Source organism: Crinia signifera, chromosome 2 (genome assembly GCF_055691185.1).
Source record: "Crinia signifera chromosome 2, ASM5569118v1, whole genome shotgun sequence".
Taxonomy (NCBI): domain Eukaryota; kingdom Metazoa; phylum Chordata; class Amphibia; order Anura; family Myobatrachidae; genus Crinia; species Crinia signifera.
This window is the reverse complement of record NC_139218.1, coordinates 537,175-562,821: the sequence shown is the minus strand read 5'-3', so window position 1 is coordinate 562,821 and position 25,647 is coordinate 537,175. Positions and strand designations below refer to the sequence as shown.

Below are 25,647 nucleotides of genomic sequence, written 5' to 3'. Positions count from 1 at the left end.
CTGGAAAACATGCACTGTTGGTAGATCTTGAGGACAGGTTTGGCCACCCCTGCCCTAGATGATTCAGGTGTGCCACAACTGAAATATTGTCTGAGAAGACCTTTAAGTGTTGGTTCTTCAAGTTTTCCTTGAAGTGACAAATTGCTTGCCACACTGCCAATGCTTCTCTGACATTTGAAGTTAGTTCGCTCTCTTCTGACCATTTTCCCTGTATTGTGAGATTTTCCATATGAGCACCTTACCCTGATAGACTCGCGTCGGTAGTAAGGTTGACATATTGGTATAACTGAAGACTTGTCGACTTGACTTCCAGATCAATGACTCCTTCACTTCCCGTCCCAGAAACACTTTTACATGATGGTTTCTTGATTTCCTTATATAAAAAGGTAACATCTTCCATTGGAACACACGCATTCTCCATTGTGCCCATGGTATTATTCCGATTGTTGATGACATCATTCCTATCAATTGTAAGGCATCCCTGACCACTATCTTTTGGTCTTGAATTGTCTTCCACACCAACTCTTGGATCCTTACACTCCTCTCTGGTGATAGAGATATCTGGAACATAGAAGTGTCTATCATGACCCCCAGGAATTGGATCCTTTGAGATGGTACCATCTGACTTCTCGAAATTTATGAACCACCCGTGTTCTGTCAGACACTTGATCACTTCTTTCAGAGTGCATTTTACTTTGGCAACTGAACTTCCTGCCATCAAGATATCGTCCAGGTAAGGCCATACTGGGACTCTTCTTTCTCCTAATTGTGCTATTAGTGTAACCAGGACCTTTGAGAATACTCTGGGAGAGGATGTCAGGCCAAATTGGCAGGCAGGCAAACTGAAAGTGACGGCCGAACAGATGAAATCTTAAGAACTTCCTGTGTTCCTGATAGATCAGGATGTGATAGTATGCATCTTTCAGGTCCAGGGAGACTAGATACTCGTTCTCCTTTATCTCTATCACTATAGCCAATAAAGTTTCCGTTCTGAAGCTTCTCTTTTCTAGGTAAAAGTTCAGATTTCTTAAGTCTAGGATAGACCTGAACCCTCCTGTAGACTTTGTGACCAGGAACAGGTTTGAGTAAAAAACGGTTTTCCACTGACTTTTTGGAACCGGTTCTACTGCTTTGACATACAAAAGATGTTTCAATATCTTCATTAATTCTAGTCTTTCCTTTTGATTTGTTGGTGATCGAGAATTCATGAATTTGTTGTTTGGTAGATTTGATTGGAACTCCAAACGCTAAGACCCATTTGTCTTTCACTGACTCCTCCCACTGGTCTGCAAAGTCTAAGAGTCTTGCTCCTACTTGCAGGTGATCCATATAGTCATTGCTTTCTATATCCTCTTGTTGTACCACGAAAGGAAGCACGGAAAGAACCAGATCTTCTATTGTACTGTCTACCAGGACGATAACTGGCTGCTTCTCTAAATTGCTGTCTAGATGAAACTGGAACAGGAAATTTGTTCTTTTTATCTTGCGGAAGATGTAGGGACTTGCCGCCTGTCATTCTATGGATAATCTTATCCAATTTCGTGCCAAAAAGAAAGTTTCCTTCGAATCGTAGAGAGACTAGCCTGTTCTTTGAGTTCGCGTCCGCGCTCCAATTTCTTAACCAGAGGGCTCTCCTGGCTACTACTCCGGTAGCCATAGCTCTAGATGAAAATGATACCATATCAAGGGATGCTTCACATATGTAACTAATAGCCTTCTGCATAATCTCCAGATTCTTTATAAGGTATTGATGAGATATCTTCTCCCCCATATCTTTATGCATTTCTGTACTCCAAAGCCTTAATGCTCTGGCTGAAGAGGCTACTGCTATTCCAGCTTTTAAGGAAACAGATGATGCCAAATGAGATTTTTAATGAATTTTCCACTCTTATCCAAAGAATCCTTAAAGGATGCACCGTCCTCAAGAGGAATGGTTGTTTTAGATGTGATTTCAGCAACTGCTGCATCCACTTAAATAGATACATCTTCTCCATTCTAGGGCTTCTACCAATTCTTTTGTCTATTGAAGACCATTCCCTTGATATAAGATCTTTCATTACCCTATGTACTGGAAAGTGTCTTCCCAACTTTGCTCTGTCGTCAAACAGTATATCATGATTATCAACAGGTTTCTCTGGTTCCTTGAAATCAATTGCTTTATGAATGTTTTTCAATAGACTTTGCACTAATTCTAAAATCAAAAGAACTAGTTTCTTCTTTAATTTCTTCTGGTTCATCCCCTGAAGATCCATCATCCAATTTGTCTTCAGAAGAAGCCACATTATCATATTCCAGACTGGTTTGAGATCTGGATCTTTTGTTGGATTGTAATTGTACAAACTCGTCTTTCGATACAAACGATTTTTTTCATCCATTCCATTAGTTGGTTTAACACCTCATTCTGAGGCACTGCTGATGCTGCAGGTTTAGCACATCCCTCGCATGATGAGGCTTCATATTTGCCTGGCAGAACTTTGTCACATGAAACACTTTCTTGTAGTATTTTTCTTCTTAGAAAGCTTCTTCTTGCATGGTGATACAGGAAGCACACTACAATAAATATATATATATATATATATATATATATATTATACTAACTAAAAAATAAAAGTTTCTAATCTCTCCCAAAAAGAGAGCTTACCTCAGCAAGGGAGAACTTGGCTTATGGGGGGGAAAGGATCCATACTGCGCACAAGGCCAGGACTGCAGACTGAATAATTCTAGCCCATCTACAGCCGGCCTATATAGTTTAGGCACCGGAAGTGACCTTTTCCTGGTCACCTGACACCTACAGGGTAAAACCCCCTTCATTGCGCCGCCCTCTGGGCGTCTTACCCGGAAGTCTCCACATGCCGGAAGTCCTGAGACACGCTGAATGCGCGTCTGACACAGCGAGACCAGCGGTACAGTAACCAGGTCCCGACGCCAGCAGGGACCGGACTGACAGATCCAGGCTCCACTACTCCCCGCAGAGAGTCTGTAACCGCGCCATACGTGAGTATCTTGCGGCGTCCATTCCTCCGGACACGCTGACAGTGAGTAAGCTAACCGTCGCGCTCCCGTTTCTGCAGTCATGCTGCATATATCAAACCAGGATGGAGCTCTTAGAGGCCAACCTGATTCTGTTTCCCCCGGGCAGCCAACCCTAAAGTAAGCTCTTTAGAAAATAAAATAACACCCTACTCTGTCTAACCTTTTAGGAGACAGGAAAAAAAAGACACAGAGGAAGGGGAGGTGTGGACCTATATACCCCAGGTGGGCGGAGCCTATTAAAAAAAAACCACCCTGTCTAATCCTAGGAATAAGGGGAATATCCCTAAGTATGGCTGCCACGGGATCATAGAAGAAATCACCACAACTCTCCAGGTTGCCATTGGAATGTGCACACAAAAGCCATGTGAATCAGTCCCTGAATCTGATGTCAGTAATATGAGTCACTGTTGCCATTTGTGGGAATGTGTCTGCTCACTTGTCATTCTGCTTGGGCACCAAGTAGCCATTTACGGCCACAGGCCCTATGCTCAGATGCAGGTATTTGTCTGCAGGCCATGCTGTGTGCACTTTACCAATGCCCGCCTTCGTACAAATTCACCCTGTGCAACAGGTTTTCCAATGCCCACACCGCTGCTGCAAATATACATCCAACTATAACAGGCCATCAGATTGCGTCCTTTATACATATACATTTATGGACTTTGGGTCGGCAAGGGTGGGCGTCGCGGAGTCAGGAAAGGGTCGGCAAGGGCCGGGAGTCCCGGAGTCCGGGTCAGGGAGGGTGGGAGTCCCAGGGTCCGGGTCAGGGAGGGTGGGAATCCCGGAGTTAGGGTTAGGAATGGTTGGAATCCCAGGGTACTCACCACTGGTCCTTAGAAAAAGACAGCAGGACACGGATTCCGGGAGGCACACCAGCCATTTACTGCCCAGGGATGATGAAGAGCTCAGTTACCTTCTTCAGACAGGTTCCACTGCACAGAATAGAAGACAGTTATGGGCTAATGCAGCTTCCTACTGATCACTAATATGTACAATTAGGTCTCAGCATAATAGTGAATACTGGACATGACCCAACATAGAAATGGTCAGAAATGGGGGTTTCCATTGCTTTGGTACGTGGGAGGGGACTAACCCCTAAATCCATACCCCTAAATCCATACCCCTCTACTGTCCAGCACATCTCACCTGGGGCCAGCAGTGCTCCGTGGCTGCGGATATGAAATTCTTGAGAAACCACGGACCCTTCTGTAGATTTAGCACATGTAATTCCCAGGGAGTAGGGGGGGGGGGGGGGGGGGAGTTGATGGGTGGCCACTAATTGGTGGAGAAATCTCGTTCTTTTGTATGGTCTCAGGTTCATCCGTCTGCGACTCCGCTGCATGGCTATTTAAAATGACACGCCAGGCCCAGCTCACAGCCCGGCAGCCAATCAGGCAGCGGCAGCTCCAAATGGCTCATGAGTCACGAGCCAGGCACGTCATTTTCAATAGCCGTGACGCGGAGCCACAGGTGGGGATGGACAAGAGAGAAAGCCGGGTTTACACCTCTCTGTCCAGCTGTCTCCTTTATAGCAAAGCTGCAGGAAGGACAGACACAGAGGTGCAAGATGACCAGACTAAGGTGGAACCGTTCCGCCTCCAATATGGAACGCAGTTCCACCCCAATACGGCTCACTATAAACACTGATTACACCCTATGCAGACATAGGACATTACACCCCAACATGTCCCGACTGCTGGCCATAATACATCTATTACACCCTATACCAGGGGTGGCCAACCCGTGGCTCTCGAGCCGCATGCAGCTCTTCTCTTCCCTGTGTGCGGCTCCCTCCCTCCTGCGTCTGGTAGCACAGCGTGACGGGCTGCGGCCGTGATGATGCGGCAAAGGCACGCTAGGCGGCAGCGTCCTTCCGGGTCTGCGTTCCATCTGTGTTACGCCCCCAAGGCCGGACTAGTGGGTTCTGCCACAACTCCTGCACAATCCTGCCTGACCAGGAGGTGACCGGTAAATGACGCATCAGAGTGGGAGCGTCCATTAGAGATCTGAGACGCTCGGCTGTTAATAAGACATCTGCCGGCTGAGTATGGTAAGTGCGCACCTGACTATATTGCTTGACAGGCGGGATTGGGCTGGACAGTGGAGTTGTGGCAGAACCCACTAGTGCGGCTTTGGGGGCATAACATAGATGGAACGCAGACCCAGAAGGAGGTCTGTGCATCCATATTAGATAATAAAAGTTAAAACATCAATGATAGGTGGCTATATGAATATCTTAATGTTTGATACCGGCGCAGTAGTTTGGATATTCGGTTTCCCTCATTTTAGTAGGTGTATTAGAGTAACGAAATTTGATCTAATGAATGGTCATGTGACCCTGTGATTAAGTGATGTCAAATGAACACCAGAAAGGTGTTTAGCTCATTACAGGCCTATATAAGCTGCTCCAGGTGGCCAGGGAGTCATTCGCTACCTGGGTCTCTATTGATGGACTGTGCCTTGAATAAGGGCCCTGTGAGGGTCCGAAACGTTGGAGGAAATATGCAGTCATTTTAAATAATAAAATACAGAAAATCTGGTGAGTGCATACCTCCCAACATGACCCTCTCCAGAAAGGAACAGAATTCTCTGTTTCTGGACTTCTCTCTTAATTTATGACTGCCATCACCTGTTTTAAACAGGTAAATTGATAAGAAAAGCGTTTCACCACAGGTGCTGGCAATCATACATTACCAGGGAAGCCCAGGAACAGAGCATTGTGTCCTCCTGGAGAGGGGCATGCTGGGAGGTATGGATAATGTATGATTGCCAGCACCTGTGGGGAGCTAGGTATGATAAGAAAGGTGTCACCACAGGTGCTGGCAATCATACATTACCAGGGAAGCCCAGGAGCAGAGCATTGTGTCCTCCTGGAGAGGGGCATGCTGGGAGGTATGGATAATGTATGATTGCCAGCACCTGTGAGGAGCTAGGTATTTGATAAGAGAGGTGTCACCACAGGTGCTGGCAATCATACATTACCAGGGAAGCCCAGGAACAGAGCATTGTGTCCTCCTGGAGAGGGGCATGCTGTGAGGTATGGATAATGTATGATTGCCAGCACCTGTGGGGAGCTAGATAACTGATAAGAAAGGTGTCACCACAGGTGCTGGCAATCATACATTACCAGTGAAGCCCAGGAGCAGAGCACTGTGTCCTCCTGGAGAGGGGCATGCTGGGAGGGATGTGAGTGCCTTGTCCTTTAATTCGTATCCCAGCAATGGATTAATGGTTACTGTGAGTGCACTGGAAATGGACACATATATATTATATATACCTCCTGAAAGCAGCATTTTGTGGTAACATCTTTTATTCAAGCCCGCTGAGTGCCGTACTAGACATTAAAATGGGGCATGGCCTTCTGGGAGCTAGGCCACACCCATTTTTGAATGGTCGCGGCTCTTTGTCTTAACAGGACAAATTTTTGGGCTCTTTGTCTCGGATGGGTTGGCCACCCCTGCCCTATACAGACATCGGACACTACACCCCAACATGTCCTGACCACTGGCCATAATACATCTATTACACCACATAGGACACTACACCCCAACATGTCCTGACCGCTGGCCATAATACATCTATTACACCCTATACAGACATAGGACACTACACCCCAACATGTCCTGACCGCCGGCCATAATACATCTATTACACCCTATACAGACATAGGACACTACACGCCAACATGTCCTGACCACTGGCCATAATACATCTATTACACCCTATACAGACATAGGACACTACACCCCAACATGTCCTGACCACTGGCCATAATACATCTATTACACCCTATACAGACATAGGACACTAACCCCCAACATGTCCTGACCACTGGCCATAATACATCTATTACACCCTATACAGACATAGGACACTAACCCCCAACATGTCCTGACCGCCGGCCATAATACATCTATTACACCCTATACAGACATAGGACACTACCCCCCAACATGTCCTGACCGCCGGCCATAATACATCTATTACACCCTATACAGACATAGGACACTACACGCCAACATGACCTGACCGCTGGCCATAATACATCTATTACACCACATAGGACACTACATCCCAACATGTCCTGACCGCCGACCATAATACATCTATTACACCCTATACAAACATAGGACACTACACCTCCAACATGTCCTGACCGCTGACCATAATACATCTATTACACCCTATCCAGACATAGGACACTACACCCCAACATGTCCTGACCGCTGACCATAATACATCTATTACACCCTATACATACATAGGACACTACACCCCAACATGTCCTGACCACCGGCCATAATACATCTATTACACCCTATACAGACATGGGACACTACACCCCAACATGTCCTGACCACCGGCCATAATACATCTATTACACCCTATACAGACATGGGACACTACACCCCAACATGTCCTGACCACAATACATCTATTACACCCTATACAGACACAGGACACTACACCCCAACATGTCCTGACCGCTGACCATAATACATCTATTACACCCTATACAGACACAGGACACTACACCCCAACATGTCCTGACCGCTGACCATAATACATCTATTACACCCTATACAGACATGGAACACTACATCCCAACATGTCCTGACCACTGACCATAATACATCTATTACACCTATACAGACATAGGACACTACACCCCCAACAAGTCCTGACCGCCGGCCATACTACATCTATTACACCCTATACAGACATAGGACACTACACCCCCAACATGTCCTGACCGCTGACCATAATACATCTATTACACCTTATACAGACATAGGACACTACACCCCAACATGTCCTGACCACCGGCCATAATACATCTATTACACCCTATACAGACATAAGACACTACACCCCAACATGTCCTGACCACCGGCCATAATACATCTATTACACCCTATACAGACATAAGACACTACACCCCAACATGTCCTGACCGCTGCCCATAATACATCTATTACACCCTATACAGACATAGGACACTATGCCCCAACATGTCCTGACCGCCGGCCATAATACATCTATTACACCCTATACAGACATAAGACACTACACCCCAACATGTCCTGACCACCGGCCATAATACATCTATTACACCCTATACAGACATAGGACACTACACCCCCAACATGTCCTGACCGCTGACCATAATACATCTATTACACCTTATACAGACATAGGACACTACACCCCAACATGTCCTGACCACCGGCCATAATACATCTATTACACCCTATACAGACATAAGACACTACACCCCAACATGTCCTGACCACCGGCCATAATACATCTATTACACCCTATACAGACATAAGACACTACACCCCAACATGTCCTGACCGCTGCCCATAATACATCTATTACACCCTATACAGACATAGGACACTATGCCCCAACATGTCCTGACCGCTGACCATAATACATCTATTACACCTATACATACATAGGACACTACACCCCAACATGTCCTGACCGCTGTACATAATACATCTATTACACCCTATACAGACATAGGACACTACAGCCCAACATGTCCTGACCACTGACCATAATACATCTATCACACCCTATACAGACATAGGACACTACACCCCAACATGTCCTGACCACTGACCATAATACATCTATTACACCCTATACAGACATAAGACACTACACCCCAACATGTCCTGACCACCGGCCATAATACATCTATTACACCCTATACAGACATAAGACACTAAACCCCAACATGTCCTGACCGCCGGCCATAATACATCTATTACACCACATAGGACACTACACCCCAACATGTCCTGACCACTGGCCATAATACATCTATTACACCCTATACAGACATAGGACACTACACCCCAACATGTCCTGACCACCGGCCATAATACATCTATTACACCCTATACAGACATAAGACACTACACCCCAACATGTCCTGACCACTGGCCATAATACATCTATTACACCCTATACAGACATAGGACACTACACCCCCAACATGTCCTGACCGCCGGCCATAATACATCTATTACACCCTATACAGACATAAGACACTACACCCCAACATGTCCTGACCGCTGCCCATAATACATCTATTACACCCTATACAGACATAGGACACTATGCCCCAACATGTCCTGACCGCCGGCCATAATACATCTATTACACCCTATACAGACATAAGACACTACACCCCAACATGTCCTGACCACCGGCCATAATACATCTATTACACCCTATACAGACATAGGACACTACACCCCCAACATGTCCTGACCGCTGACCATAATACATCTATTACACCTTATACAGACATAGGACACTACACCCCAACATGTCCTGACCACCGGCCATAATACATCTATTACACCCTATACAGACATAAGACACTACACCCCAACATGTCCTGACCACCGGCCATAATACATCTATTACACCCTATACAGACATAAGACACTACACCCCAACATGTCCTGACCGCTGCCCATAATACATCTATTACACCCTATACAGACATAGGACACTATGCCCCAACATGTCCTGACCGCCGGCCATAATACATCTATTACACCCTATACAGACATAAGACACTACACCCCAACATGTCCTGACCACCGGCCATAATACATCTATTACACCCTATACAGACATAAGACACTAAACCCCAACATGTCCTGACCGCTGCCCATAATACATCTATTACACCCTATACAGACATAGGACACTACACCCCCAACATGACCTGACCACTGGCCATAATACATCTATTACACCCTATACAGACACAGGACACTACACCCCAACATGTCCTGACCACAGGCCATAATACATCCATTACACCCCGTACAGACATAGGACACTACACCCCAACATGTCCTGACCGCTGCCCATAATACATCTATTACACCCTATACAGACATAGGACACTACACCCCAACATGTCCTGACCGCTGGCCATAATACATCTATTACACCCTATACAGACATAGGACACTACACCCCAACATGTCCTGACCACCGGCCATAATACATCTATTACACCCTATACAGACATAAGACACTACACCCCAACATGTCCTGACCGCTGGCCATAATACATCTATTACACCCTATGCAGACATAGGACACTACACCCCAACATGTCCTGACCGCCGGCCATAATACATCTATTACACCCTATACAGACATAGGACACTACACACCAACATGTCCTGACCACCGGCCATAATACATCTATTACACCCTATACAGACATAGGACACTACACCCCAACATGTCCTGACCACCGACCATAATACATCTATTACACCCTATACAGACATAGGACACTACACCCCAACATGTCCTGACCGCCGGCCATAATACATCTATTACACCCTATACAGACATAAGACACTACACCGCAACATATCCTGACCGCCGGCCATAATACATCTATTACACCCTATACAGACATAAGACACTACACCCCAACATGTCCTGACCACCGGCCATAATACATCTATTACACCCTATACAGACATAGGACACTACACCCCAACATGTCCTGACCACCGGCCATAATACATCTATTACACCCTATACAGACATAAGACACTACACCCCAACATTTGCGCCCGCCGCCTCTGTGGATCCCCGGCCTGACAGCACACCAAGGACCGGCAACAGGGGTGGCACATAGGCCAGGTCCCCGGGTTGAACCCGGGAACAACCTTGCTCCATAGAAGGGTTGGAATCCCGGCAATTTTTGCACACCAGCAGTAGTCGTGGGTTGTTCCTGGGCCCAACCCAGGAAATTAGGCTGGTGTGAAAGGGGTATTAGGGGAACCTTGTAAAATGACATATCTAAATGTAGATGATCCCCAAAGCAGTTAGGGCGGGATGTACTAAAAAACCCCCCAGTTTTACGGCATTTTCATATGTACTAAAACCCGGCCGCCGCATCACCTCAGGGCAGGGTATCGCCACCGTTGGGTGCCCTATAGAAGCCTATAGGCTTCTATCGCCACCCTCCATCCGCCACAGCCTCCCTACCCTCTCTCCCCATCCTCTGTGCGTCTCCTCCTCCCCCAGCAGCATGTCACAGCCAGCCGGGGATGTCGTTCCGGCTCCAGGGGGGAGGAGGAGATACCGCATAGCCAAGGAGGTGACTGAGACCCTACGCACACCACATCACAGGTATCGCATCGCGATGCTAGCCGCATATGTTAGTACATAGCATCGCGGCGGGGGCATGGCGAGGGGTGGCGATGTATGTCAATACATCCCGCCCTTAGTGAGAGCTACAATACTTGCTAAAGAAAAGTCACCGATACAGGTCAGGGATTGTTCATCTATTGTGCTTTACACGTGGTTTAATATAAATGGCCACAAGACATGCATGTAGCCTGAGGGATCACTGGGGCAGATGTATTAAGCCATAACAAGAGATAAATCCAAGGGTGATTAGGAGAGAGAAACGTCCAGCCAATCACATCCTAAAGGTGCCCACACACTAGAACGATTAATCGTCCGATTTCATTGTTTTTGCTCGTTTGGACGATTAATCGTTCGATTTTTGTGTGCACATCATTCAGTATTTTTTATACTTACCTTCCGATGCGCGTCCCCGTGTGTCTTCTGCGGCGTCGGCTCATCTTCCCTGCTGCAGGGAAGATATGCAAATATTCTGACCAATTTCTGGTCATGTGTTGGGGGCATGGATTACCCGACGCATAAACCCGGAAGCTGTCCTCCTACTTTTCTGACAGCCGGACAACCGGACACGTGCGGCGGGGACCTGGCAGGAGACGCGGCGGGGACCTGGCAGGAGACGCGTCGTGGGAGTCAGCGTGTGCCCCAGGAGGTGGACACCTCCTGCTCCCAGCCACACTCAACCACCCTGCTCTGTCGGAGCCGCATAGCCGCCAGCCAGCTCCAGACACTGGGCGGGATTCTCTAAAATCCGCAGCCCTCTTCGCCGGCCAATTGATACAAGGAGAAAATAAAACAAGCTCCTGTTTGTAAAAGAGAAAGAAAGGGTGTGTATCAACCCTGCACCCAGGGCACAGTACTGGTCCCCCTGCACACTACTGGTCCCGCTGCACCCCATTAACTTCTACATAGCCCAGGGTTGCCGACCCTCCCGGAATTTGCGGGAGTCTCCCGAAAATCGGGTCCTTCCTCCCGGCCCCCGGAAGGGTGGGCAACCCTCCCGGAATCAGGGGGACCCCACTGAGCCCCCTGATCGCGGCATTTATATGCCGCAATCCGCGGATCTCAGGGGAGGGGGCGGAGCTAAAACGGCACAATCGTGACGTTTTAGCCCCGCCCCCTCCATGGATATCAGTTAATTCAGCTATTTGCCGTAATGGGGGCGGGGCTTAATGATATCACCGTTAAGCCCCGCCCCCAAAACTCGTAATGCAAGATTCCTCTCCGGGCTTCTCCCGGAGAGGATTTTCTGAAAGTCGGCAACCCTGACATAGCCCAGCCCATTATTATAATTTTTTCTGAAATCTTAAGATAAATCTTTTGTCAAAATGTACTCTTTTGAACGAAATCTTTTGTGTTGGGCAGATGGGGAGTTCAAGGGAAATCTGAAGATCACAGATCTTTCTAGTGTGTGGGCACCTTAACTGCCATGTTACAGGCTGTGGGCGAGATTCACTAAAATAAAAATGCCATAAAAAGGTTTTTAGGGTTTTTACCGCATTTTCATATCCAGCAAAGCACCACCGCCGGGGCTTCGCTGCAGGGGGTTGCGCCAGTTCTAGATGGTGTAACCCCATGGAAGCCTATGGGCTTCCCTTCACGTCCCCCGCCGATTCGCGCCGCACCCCCTCACCTGTGTCCGGGCAGCCTCCTGCTGTGCTGCCCGGACCAGTGATCTTGTCTTTCCTGCACAGCTTCCAGGTGCAGGGAGGAGGAAACTGAGCCCTCACACAGCCTTGTGAGGGTTCAGGGAGGGAGGGGGGACCCGCAGCACATCGCCGCCCATCGCTTTGGCGTTAATAATAGCATATGTTACTGCATATGCGATTATTAAAACTGCGAATGCCGGCGATGTGCTGCTGGAGGTATTAGAGAATCCCGCCCTGTGTTTAAAAAAAGTCAGTAAGGAGCTGATTGGCTGGACGTTTATCTCTCCTTATCACACTTGAATTTATCTCTTGTTAAGGCTTAATACATCTGCCCCAATGTGTAGATAAAGTGGAAGGAGATAATGCACCATGACAGTTGGGAGACGATTGGCTGGCGCATTATCTCCTTCTACTTTATCTCTTCTCTAGGCTTAATACCACCAATGCTGGGAAATGACGCTGATAATAGAACGTAAATGTATCTCTCTTCATTTTTTCCCCCCAAAAATGTAACAGCTACATAATATGGGCTCAGTGAAATGAGGGAGATTGCTAGACTAATCAGGGAGAGAGGGATATTTCTGCTATTTCTGGGAGCCTCCTGCAGAACGCAGGAGGGGAGGCAGCTATGCCCCAGCTTCTGCTTATGATATAGTAGGATTTGCTGCTGCTGAGAAGGTAGAACACATTTCCCCATCAGGGAGCTCTGGCAACTACAAAACAGAGTTAACAGGATACACAGACACGTAAGCAGGACACAGACGTACCGGCAGGACAGGTGTCCAGGATTTAGGAGGACATGAACAGGACACAGCAGCAGCCACGTGTGACACAATAGCATGGTAGAGTGGTAATAAGCAGAACGCTATGGGATTCTGGGTAATGTAGCATTCAGGAAGCAGAACCTTATCCGTCTGTGGTTTATGTGGCAAAGACGTGAGATGAGTGTGAACACTGCAGCCTCTCCTCAACATTCGTCAGGCCTGAGAGGTCAACTACTGTAGCTTCCTGGTAGCAGGAGCCGGGGCGGACGGTGTTACTATGAGGCAATACGCCATTTATATCGCTCCCTGGTACCAGGAGCCGGGGCGGACGGTGTTACTATGAGGCGATACGCCATTTATATCGCTTCCTGGTACAAGGAGCCGGGGAGGACGGCGTTACTATGCGGCAATACGCCATTTATATCGCTTCCTGGTACCAGGAGCCCGGGCGGACGATGTTACTATGAGGCAATACGCCATTTATATCGCTGCCAGGAGCCGGGGCGGACGGTGTTACTATGAGGTAATACGCCATTTATATCGCTTCCTGGTACAAGGAGCCGGGGAGGACGGCGTTACTATGAGGTAATACGCCATTTATATCGCTTCCTGGTAGCAGCAGCCGGGGAGGACGGTGTTACTATGAGGCAATACGCCATTTATATCGCTTCCTGGTAGCAGGAGCCGGGGCGGACAGTGTTACTATGAGGCAATACGCCATTTATATCGCTCCCTGGTACCAGGAGCCGGGGCGGACAGTGTTACTATGAGGCGATACGCCATTTATATCACTGCCAGGAGCCGGGGCGGACGGTGTTACTATGCGGCAATACGCCATTTATATCGCTGCCAGGAGCCGGGGCGGACGGTGTTACTATGAGGTAATACGCCATTTATATCGCTTCCTGGTACAAGGAGCCGGGGAGGACGGCGTTACTATGAGGTAATACGCCATTTATATCGCTTCCTGGTAGCAGCAGCCGGGGCGGACGGTGTTACTATGAGGCAATACGCCATTTATATCGCTTCCTGGTACCAGGAGCCGGGGCGGACGATGTTACTATGAGGCGATACGCCATTTATATCGCTTCCTGGTAGCAGGAGCCGGGGCGGACGGTGTTACTATGAGGTAATACGCCATTTATATCGCTCCCTGGTACCAGGAGCCGGGGCGGACAGTGTTACTATGAGGCAATACGCCATTTATATCGCTCCCTGGTACCAGGAGCCGGGGCGAACGGTGTTACTATGAGGCAATACGCCATTTATATCGCTCCCTGGTACCAGGAGCCGGGGAGGACGGTGTTACTATGAGGCAATACGCCATTTATATCGCTCCCTGGTACCAGGAGCCGGGGCGGACGATGTTACTATGAGGCAATACGCCATTTATATCGCTTCCTGGTACCAGGAGCCGGGGCGGACGGTGTTACTATGCGGCAATACGCCATTTATATCGCTTCCTGGTACCAGGAGCCGGGGCGGACGATGTTACTATGAGGCAATACGCCATTTATATCGCTTCCTGGTACCAGGAGCCGGGGCGGACGATGTTACTATGAGGCAATACGCCATTTATATCGCTTCCTGGTACCAGGAGCCGGGGCGGACGATGTTACTATGAGGCAATACGCCATTTATATCGCTTCCTGGTACCAGGAGCCGGGGCGGACGGTGTTACTATGCGGCAATACGCCATTTATATCGCTTCCTGGTACCAGGAGCCGGGGCGGACGGTGTTACTATGAGGCAATACGCCATTTATATCGCTTCCTGGTAGCAGGAGCCGGGGCGGACGGTGTTACTATGAGGAAATACGCCATTTATATCGCTTCCTGGTAGCAGGAGCCGTGGCGGACGGTGTTACTATGAGGCAATACGCCATTTATATCGCTTCCTGGTAGCAGGAGCCGGGGCGGACGGTGTTACTATGAGGCAATACACCATTTATATCGCTTCCTGGTAGCAGGAGCCGGGGCGGACGGTGTTACTATGAGGAAATACGCCATTTATATCGCTTCCTGGTAGCAGGAGCCGGGGCGGACGGTGTTACTATGAGGCAATACGCCATTAATATCGCTTCCTGGTAGCAGGAGCCGGGGCGGACGGTGTTACTATGCGGCAATACGCCATTTATATCGCTTCCTGGTAGCAGGAGCCGGGGCGGACGGTGTTACTATGAGGTAATACGCCATTTATATCGCTTCCTGGTACCAGGAGCCGGGGCGGACGGTGTTACTATGAGGCAATACGCCATTTATATCGCTTCCTGGTACCAGGAGCCGGGGAGGACGATGTTACTATGAGGCAATACACCATTTATATCGCTCCCTGGTACCAGGAGCCGGGGCGGACGGTGTTACTATGAGGCAATACGCCATTTATATCGCTCCCTGGTACCAGGAGCCGGGGAGGACGATGTTACTATGAGGCAATACGCCATTTATATCGCTTCCTGGTAGCAGGAGCCGGGGCGGACGGTGTTACTATGAGGAAATACGCCATTTATATCGCTTCCTGGTAGCAGGAGCCGGGGAGGACGGTGTTACTATGAGGCAATACGCCATTTATATCGCTTCCTGGTACCAGGAGCCGGGGCGGACTGTGTTACTATGAGGCGATACGCCATTTATATCGCTTCCTGGTAGCAGGAGCCGGGGCGGACGGTGTTACTATGAGGCAATACGCCATTTATATCGCTCCCTGGTAGCAGGAGCCGGGGCAGACGGTGTTACTATGAGGCAATACGCCATTTATATCGCTTCCTGGTACCAGGAGCCGGGGCGGACGGTGTTACTATGAGGCAATACGCCATTTATATCGCTTCCTGGTAACAAGAGCCGGGGAGGACGGTGTTACTATGAGGCAATACGCCATTTATATCACTGCCAGGAGCCGGGGCGGACGGTGTTACTATGAGGCTATACGCCATTTATATCGCTCCCTGGTACCAGGAGCCGGGGCGAACGGTGTTACTATGCGGCAATACGCCATTTATATCGCTCCCTGGTACCAGGATCCGGGGAGGACAGTGTTACTATGCGGCAATACGCCATTTATATCGCTCCCTGGTACCAGGAGCCTGGGCGGACGGTTACTATGAGGCAAAACGCCATTTATATCACTGCCAGGAGCCGGGGCGGACGGTGTTACTATGAGGCAATACGCCATTTATATCACTGCCAGGAGCCGGGGAGGAAGGTGTTACTATGAGGCAATACGCCATTTATATCGCTCCCTGGTACCAGGAGCCGGGGAGGACGGTGTTACTATGAGGCAATACACCATTTATATCACTGCCAGGAGCCGGGGCGGACGGTGTTACTATGAGGCAATACGCCATTTATATCGCTCCCTGGTACCAGGAGCCGGGGCGGACGGTGTTACTATGAGGCAATACGCCATTTATATCACTGCCAGGAGCCGGGGAGGACGGTGTTACTATGAGGCAATACGCCATTTATATCACTGCCAGGAGCCGGGGCGGACGTTGTTGCTATGAGGCAATACGCCATTTATATCGCTTCCGGGTACCAGGAGCCGGGGCCGGCGGCGTTACTATTAGGCAATACGCCATTTATATCACTGCCAGGAGCCGGGGCGGACGGTGTTACTATGAGGCAATACGCCATTTATAATACACAACTGTTAACCACAGTATTACCATTATGTAATAAGCACCATATAATGCACAATAGGAAGCAATCTGTTACAAGGCAGTTAGAAGCGGATTGGCTGGAACTTTATCTCTCCCCAAAGCTTAGTACATACTGTAGTGCTCTATTTTACCGTTTCTATACAGGTCTATCCAAAACTTGAAGTCGCAAACAATCGGGACCCCGTGTGAGCTAATCTGAATAACCCCCATTATGTATTACGCTGTGCTTCAATCTACAAACTTGGACTAAACCTGAAAAGTCTTCCAGCAGGGCCCTCCTACCCCCAAGTGTGTCTGTTGTTACCCAGTTTGTTTTATCACTCTCTACTATTGTGACGCTCAACAGAATCTGCTGCGCTATATAAGACGCTGTAACGGCATCTGCTGCGCTATATAGGACGCTGTAACGGAATCTGCTGCGCTATATAAGACACTGTAACGGAATCTGCTGCGCTATATAAGACGCTGTAACGGAGTCTGCTGCGCTATATAAGACACTGTAACGGAATCTGCTGCGCTATATAAGACGCTGTAACGGAATCTGCCGCGCTATATAAGACGTTGTAACGGAGTCTGCTGCGCTATATAAGACGCTGTAACGGAATCTGCTGCGCTATATAAGACGCTGTAACGGAATCTGCTGCGCTATATAAGCCGCTGTAACGGAATCTGCTGCGCTATATAAGACGCTGTAACGGAATCTGCTGCGCTATATAAGACGCTGTAAGACACTGTAACGGAATCTGCTGCGCTATATAAGACACTAATGGAATCTGCTGCGCTATATAAGACACTGTAACGGAATCTGCTGCGCTATATATAAGATGCTGTAACGGAATCTACTGCGCTATATGAGGCACTGTAACGGAATCTGCCGCGCTATATAAGACGCTGTAACGGAGTCTGCTGCGCTATATAAGACGCTGTAACGGAATCTGCTGCTCTATATAAGACTCTGTAACGGCATCTGCTGCGCCATATAAGACACTGTAACTGAATCTGCTGCGCTATATAAGACGCTGTAACGGAATCTGCTGCGCTATATAAGACTCTGTAACGGAATCTGCTGCTCTATATAAGACTCTGTAACGGCATCTGCTGCGCCATATAAGACACTGTAACGGAATCTGCTGCGCTATATAAGACGCTGTAACGGAATCTGCTGCGCTATATAAGACACTGTAACGGAATCTGCTCGCTATATAAGACGCTGTAACGGAATCTGCTGCGCTATATAAGACGCTGTAACGGAATCTGCTGCGCTATATAAGACACTGTAACGGAATCTGCTGCGCTATATAAGACGCTGTAACGGAATCTGCTGCTCTATATAAGACTCTGTAACGGTATCTGCTGCGCCATATAAGACACTGTAAATAAATAAATAAATAAATAAATAAAAGTCTGTGGGGGGAAAAAAAAGCCCACACGGGAAACATTTACCCAAAATCAGTGGTTTCTGCACCGGGTGCCGAAAGGGGTCCTGAAAGTCATTTACACGACATTGGGATCCCGACTGTTAACACGCCGACAGACGGGTTCCCGACGGCCACCGGCTATTGTCCCTCGCGGGGATCCACGACCCCCATAGAGGGAGAATAGAAGAGGTGGCTCGCGTAGCCATGCTGTCTGAGTCCGGCCAGTCAGGATCCCAACATCGGGCTAGTGACTGTCAGGATTCCAACTGTTGGAACCCTATACCAGATCCTCTGCACCTTTCCCGATTATTTTGCGTGGGACAAAGACTAATTTAATAACCTTTCCTGCACCGCTGGGTTATTGCCGGCAGTCTGCCATAGTGGTAAGTGAATAAGACCCTTTGGGGCAGATGTATGAAGTGTTGTTATGGGGTAGAAGGGGTATCAGCTCACGTCGGGGCACTCAGGACCCTATCTTGGGTAAATGCCACAATATTTCTTGCTCCGGTGCCCTCAATGTGGAGGTGGAAAATTCTCCTGTGTATACACACACACACACACACACGAGTATAGAAAGCGCCACTCAGAGACTTGACGAAAAAAGATGTTTTAATCCATGTACTACTGACTACGTTTCGGGGATCGGTGGGCCCGGCGTCCGGACAAAGTATACTTTGCCTATTATCTGCAGGACACCAGCAAGAACAAGATGAGAGACAGAGATATATAGATATATGGGATGCGGTCACCCACAGAGGGAGAATAAAATAGTGTGCTGAGCGTAGCAAGGCGCTGGGCCCGCTGTGTGGTGAGCGCAGCGAGCCTGTAAGGGGGGGGGGGGGGGGGGTGTGCGATGCATGGCCCCCCTTGTCGGCATTGCGGCGGTCGGAATTCCGGCATATCGTACCGGATAGATATACATATATGAACAGGCATTCCTAATAGCTTGATAATTAGGTCCAACAGAAGCATGACTGCACTTAATGTGCCCACACACTAGAAAGATCTGCGATCTTAAGATGTGCGCATAAATTAGCCTTGAAATCATTTGTCAGTCTTGGACAAAGGATTTCAGGCAAGCGCAAAATTTCAAAGATTTCTCTTAAGATCCACGTGCAGGTTCATTCAGCATGTAGTGCTGGGTACACCCCAGGACGACATGGGTCCGATCCCATCAATCTAGATCCAATTCCGACCGACTGGCTGTAGATTGTGTGGTGATTGGGCCCTTTTCTGTCCTGGTGTGGTCCGATACCGATCCGATGCGCGGTCCCGTCAGTCGTTATTCAGATCCTACCTGCAGCAGGTAGGATCATACTCCCGGGTGCGGGTCGCCATCGGCTCGGACCCGCTCACGGTGCACATCGTGAGCGGGTCATGCCCCCCCGCGTCATCGTCGTCCTGGTGTGTGCCCACACACTAAAATGATTTTTTGGCCGACTTCCGATAACTCGTCCGATGTTTACCGATAATGCCGATGTGCGCTCCCGTGGATCTTTTGCTGAATCTTCTGATCTTGCCGGTTTCCGACAGGTCAACCAAAGGTTGGAAATCGGGCAAAAAAAAAAATTATTCTAGTGTGTGGGCACCTTAACTGGCGCAACAGCCACACACAACAAATACTGTGTACACACACACACACAATGATCCCTTCGGCGTCCTCACACAGATACAATCACATCACACAATGATCCCTGTGGTGTGCTCACACAGACACAACACAGATACAATCACATCACACAAAGCTCACACAGACAACACAAATACAATCACATCACACAGATACAATCACATCACAATGATCCCTGTGGTGTGCTCACACAGACAACACAAATACAATCACATCACACAGATACAATCACATCACACAATGATCCCTGTGGTGTGCTCACACAGACACAACACAGATACAGTCACATCACACAAAGCTCACACAGACAACACAAATACAATCACATCACACAGATACAATCACATCACAATGATCCCTGTGGTGTGCTCACACAGACAACACAAATACAATCACATCACAATGATCCCTGTGGTGTGCTCACACAGATACAATAAACAAATTTAGACAAATGTGCAATAAGTATAAAGACTGTGAGATTAGAAACACAATGAGCTGTTGTCTGTGGTCGGAGACACCATACACTGGAATCCAGCTACTATACGCCGACACAGGGCTCGCTGCGCCGACACAGGGCTCGCTGCGCCGACACAGGGCTCGCTGCTCATATGAAGTCAATCATAGAAACAGATTACATTTTATACTCCCATATGTTCTATTAAGTTTTATATAAAGCCAGTTACTAATACGCACAGATAGGGTCCTAAGTGCCGGATCCTATCTTAGGTAAATGACACAATATTTCTTGCTCCGGTGCCCTCAATGTGGAAGCGGAAAATTCTCCTGTACACACACACAGACACAGACACAGACACACGTATATAAAGCGGCACTCAGAGACTGGATGAAAAATCAGGAATATGGGTTAATGACTACGTTTCGGGGTTCGGTGGCCCCGTCGTCCAAACAAAGTATACTTTGTCCGGACGACAGGGCCACGAAACAGTCTGTAGTACATGGATTAAACCATAATCCTGATTTTTCATCCAGTCTCTGAGTGCCGCTTTATATACGCACACACGCACGCACGCACACACACACACGTAAGAGAAAATGTAGACTTGTAATGATAACTAATGGACTGAGGAATGACCTGCATACATTACATGTATCACACAGGACCAGCTGAGGAATGACCAGCATACATGTAACACACAGGACCAGCATAGGCTGAGGAATGACCTACATACATGTAACACACAGGACCACCTTGGGCTGAGGAATGACCAGCATACATGTATCACACAGGACCAGCATAGGCTGAGGAATGACCTGCATACATGTAACACACAGGACCAGCATAGGCTGAGGAATGACCTGCATACATGTAACACACAGGACCAGCATAGGCTGAGGAATGACCTGCATACATGTAACACACAGGACCAGCATAGGCTGAGGAATGACCTGCATACATGTAACACACAGGACCAGCATAGGCTGAGGAATGACCTGCATACATGTAACACACAGGACCAGCATAGGCAAAGGAATGACCAGCATACATGTAACACACAGGACCAGCATAGGCTGAGGAATGACCTGCATACATGTAACACACAGGACCACCTTGGACTGAGGAATGACCTACATACATGTATCACACAGGACCACCTTGGACTGAGGAATGACCAGCATACATGTATCACACAGGACCAGCATAGGCTGAGGAATGACCTACATACATGTAACACACAGGACCACCTTGGGCTGAGGAATGACCAGCATACATGTAACACACAGGACCACCTTGGGCTGAGGAATGACCAGCATACATGTAACACACAGGACCAGCATAGGCTGAGGAATGACCTGCATACATGTAACACACAGGACCACCTTGGGCTGAGGAATGACCAGCATACATGTAACACACAGGACCAGCATAGGCTGAGGAATGACCTGCATACATTACATGTAACACACAGGACCAGCATAGGCTGAGGAATGACCTGCATACATTACATGTATCACACAGGACCAGCATAGGCTGAGGAATGACCTGCATACATTACATGTATCACACAGGACCAGCACAGGCTGAGGAATGACCTACATACATGTAACACACAGGACCAGCATAGGCTGAGGAATGACCTGCATACATTACATGTATCACACAGGACCAGCATAGGCTGAGGAATGATGAGCATACATGTAACACACAGGACCAGCATAGGCTGAGGAATGATGAGCATACATGTAACACACAGGACCAGCATAGGCTGAGGAATGACCAGCATACATGTAACACACAGGACCACCATAGGCTGAGGAATGACCTGCATACATGTAACACACAGGACCACCATAGGCTGAGGAATGACCTGCATACATGTAACACACAGGACCAGCATAGGCTGAGGAATGACCTGTATACATGTAACACACAGGACCAGCACAGGCTGAGGAATGACCTGTATACATGTAACACACAGGACCAGCACAGGCTGAGGAACGACCTACATACATGTAACACACAGGACCACCTTGGGCTGGGGAATGACCAGCAATGACCTGCATACATTACTCACCTGCAGAAGTGTCTCTGGCTGTTTCCAGGTTGCTTCAGTAACAGAGAATAACTCATCCACTTCCTTATGATCACTGGCAGCACCTGTGTCTCCTCTCCGCCTCTCCTGCCCCCTCCTCCAATTCCTGCAGGTGCCCAGACAGGTTGTTCCAGTAAGGTGAGTGTACAGTTAGGGCTGTGACATATTAATATCTAATGATACACAGAAACACAAAGCTCTGTGCGTCATACACTGGAATGCCGCTGATTATATACAACCTTCATTGTTCCTAATATTCCTCCATATGTACAATGGGAAACCAAGCCAGCCTAATACTACTGATGTAAGGAGATGTTTCCATTAGTAAGACACAACTCCATTATGTGATTCTACACACCTTCTGTCAGTGTCGGACTGGGGCATGAAGGGCCCACCAGGGAAATGCACTCACAGGGGCCCACCAAGGGGCGTGGCTTTTTTTGAAGGGGTGTGGCCACCTGACCAGAGAGGAGTGGCTATACACTATGCGATTTTGGGCCAATTTCATCCGATTTCGGCACTTTGGGCCGATAATCAGGCAAAATCGGGCCAAAATCGCAGGTGTGTAACATCTGATCCATAAATCCCCCACCTTGATAATAAAGCACATAGGTCCCACAGATAATAATACAGCAAATAGCCCCCCCAGATATTACAGCACATAGGTCCTCCACACACAGATGATAGTAGAGCACGTAGGTCCCCCCACATATAATACAGCACATAGGTCCAGGGCCGTTTCTAGACATTTCAGCTCCCAGGGCAAAGAAATAAAAATGCCGCCCCCCCCCCAAATACATAGCATGGTAGTGAAGAAATTGCGCGCGCCGCAGGCGCGCCAAAATAGGGGGTTTGGCGTAATTCCCGCACTTAAGTTGGCGGGCTGAAGGCCACACAGTGACTTAGTACGCCTCACAGATAAAGACCAAACAATGACAGGCTACTTAAATCATTATACACTGTTTATCCCTGATACCAATTACACATTACGCCGCACACTGTGATGACAATTACACATTATGCCACGCACTGTGATGTCAATTACATATTACGCCGCACACTGTGATGACAATTGCACAATATGTCGCACACATGATGCCCATGACATACTATATAACACTCCGCAATGCCCATGACATACTATAAAACACTCCGAAATGCCCATGACATACTAAATAACACACCGCAATGCCCATGACATACTAAATAACACACCGCAATGCCCATGACATTATATATAACACTCCGCAATGCCCATGACATACTATATAACACACTGCAATGCCCATGACATACTATATAACACACTGCAATGCCCATGACATACTATATAACACACTGCAATGTCCATGACATACTATATAACACACCGCAACGCCCATTACACATTTGACACATAAGTGCCACTTACCTACATGCTCAGTGCCAGGGGCTTCATGCTCAATGCCAAGGGGGTCTGAATTTGCTTGTTGCCAAGGTGGACAGAACTGTGCAGCGGCCTGCTCCCGGCCGGTATTTTCAATTCAGCGCACCGCCGGTGGTGTGCAGCAGGGAGGGAGGGTGGGAGCGGTGGTGATGTGCAATAGGGAGGGAGGGTGGGAGCGGTGGTGGTGTGCAACAGAGAGGGAGGGTGGGAGCGGTAGTGTGCAGCATGGAGGGAGCGGTAGTGTGCAGCAGGGAGGGAGGGTGCAGCAGGGAGGGTGGGTTGCAGTCATGTGCAGCAGGGTGGGTTGCAGCAGGGTGGGTGGGTGCAGCTTGGTGCAGGGTGGGTGGGTGCAGCTTGGAGCAGGGTGGGTAGGTGGGTGCAGCTTGGTGCAGGGTGGGTGGGTGCAGCAGGGCGGGTGGGTGCAGGGTGGGTGCAGCAGGACGGGTAGGTAGTTGGGTGGGTGCAGGGTGGGTAGGTGGATGTGTGCAGGGTGGGTAGGTGCAGCAGGGTGGGTAGGTGCAGGGTGGGTAGGTGGATGGGTGCAGGGTGGATAGGTGGGTAGGTGCAGCAGGGTGGGTAGGTGGATGGGTGCAGGGTGGGTAGGTGGGTGGGTGCAGCTTACAGCAGGGTGGGTGGGTGCAGCTTGCAGCAGGGTGGGTGGGTGAGCCAGCCGCCGGATAGCTGCTCACTTCACCTCTTCCCCTGCCTGTGTTGCATGCTGCGTGCTGGGCCCTTAGTCCCCCGCTCCCCGCTGTGTCTGGGAGTCGGAGAGACTCAGTGAGACGTGCTGCTGCTATGTAAAATTCACATCTCCCGCTGGACCGCTAGCCAATAGGCGCTCGCGGTCCAGCAGCCACCAGTTGATTGGCTGCTGGACCGCAAGCGCCCATTGGCTAGCGGTCCAGCGTGAGACGTGAGTTTTACATGGCAGCAGCAAGTCTCACTGCCCGCACCCTCCGCCTCCAGCTGCCCGCCCCGCCGCCTCCAGCTGCATGCCCCCCACCCTCCGCCTCCAGCTGCACGCCCCCCACTCTCCGCCTCCAGCTGCCTGCCCCGCTGCCGGGTAAGTCATCCGCTAGCTATTGACTACCCGGCGGCATATTGTGAAGCGTTAGGCCCCGCCCCACTGTAAAAGTGGGCGGGGTCTTAGATGACAGGGGCCCACCGGGGAATCCCCCGGTTCCCCCCTAGGCCAGTCCGAGCCTGAATTCTGTATAACACAGGGTTAGCTACCTGTCCCTCTCCTTCAGGGACACAATGCTCTGTTCCTGGGCTCTTTCCTGGTAATGTATGATTGCCAGCACCTGTGGTG

General features: G+C 49.0%; 1 protein-coding gene across 4 annotated transcripts in view; it reads right to left on the bottom strand.

Annotated features, from left to right (window-relative positions):
- The window catches only part of SLC37A1 (solute carrier family 37 member 1), a 114,196-nt gene extending 91,084 nt beyond the window's left edge, over positions 1-23,112 (bottom strand). For 3 of the 4 annotated variants that reach the window (XR_014470215.1, XR_014470214.1, XM_083171425.1), the window contains exons 1-2: positions 22,892-23,112; positions 3,858-3,965 (exon numbers count right to left, since the gene is read on the bottom strand). Coding sequence is in view for 2 of the 4 variants with exons in the window: in XM_083171425.1 (XP_083027551.1) it covers positions 3,858-3,913 (56 nt within the window). In the remaining 2 variants the exon portion in view is untranslated. Of the gene's footprint in view, positions 1-3,857; positions 3,966-13,654; positions 13,725-22,891 lie in introns of those variants that run through there. The other variant, XM_083171426.1, reaches the window with a different exon arrangement.
- Positions 23,113-25,647: the final 2,535 nt, after the last annotated feature.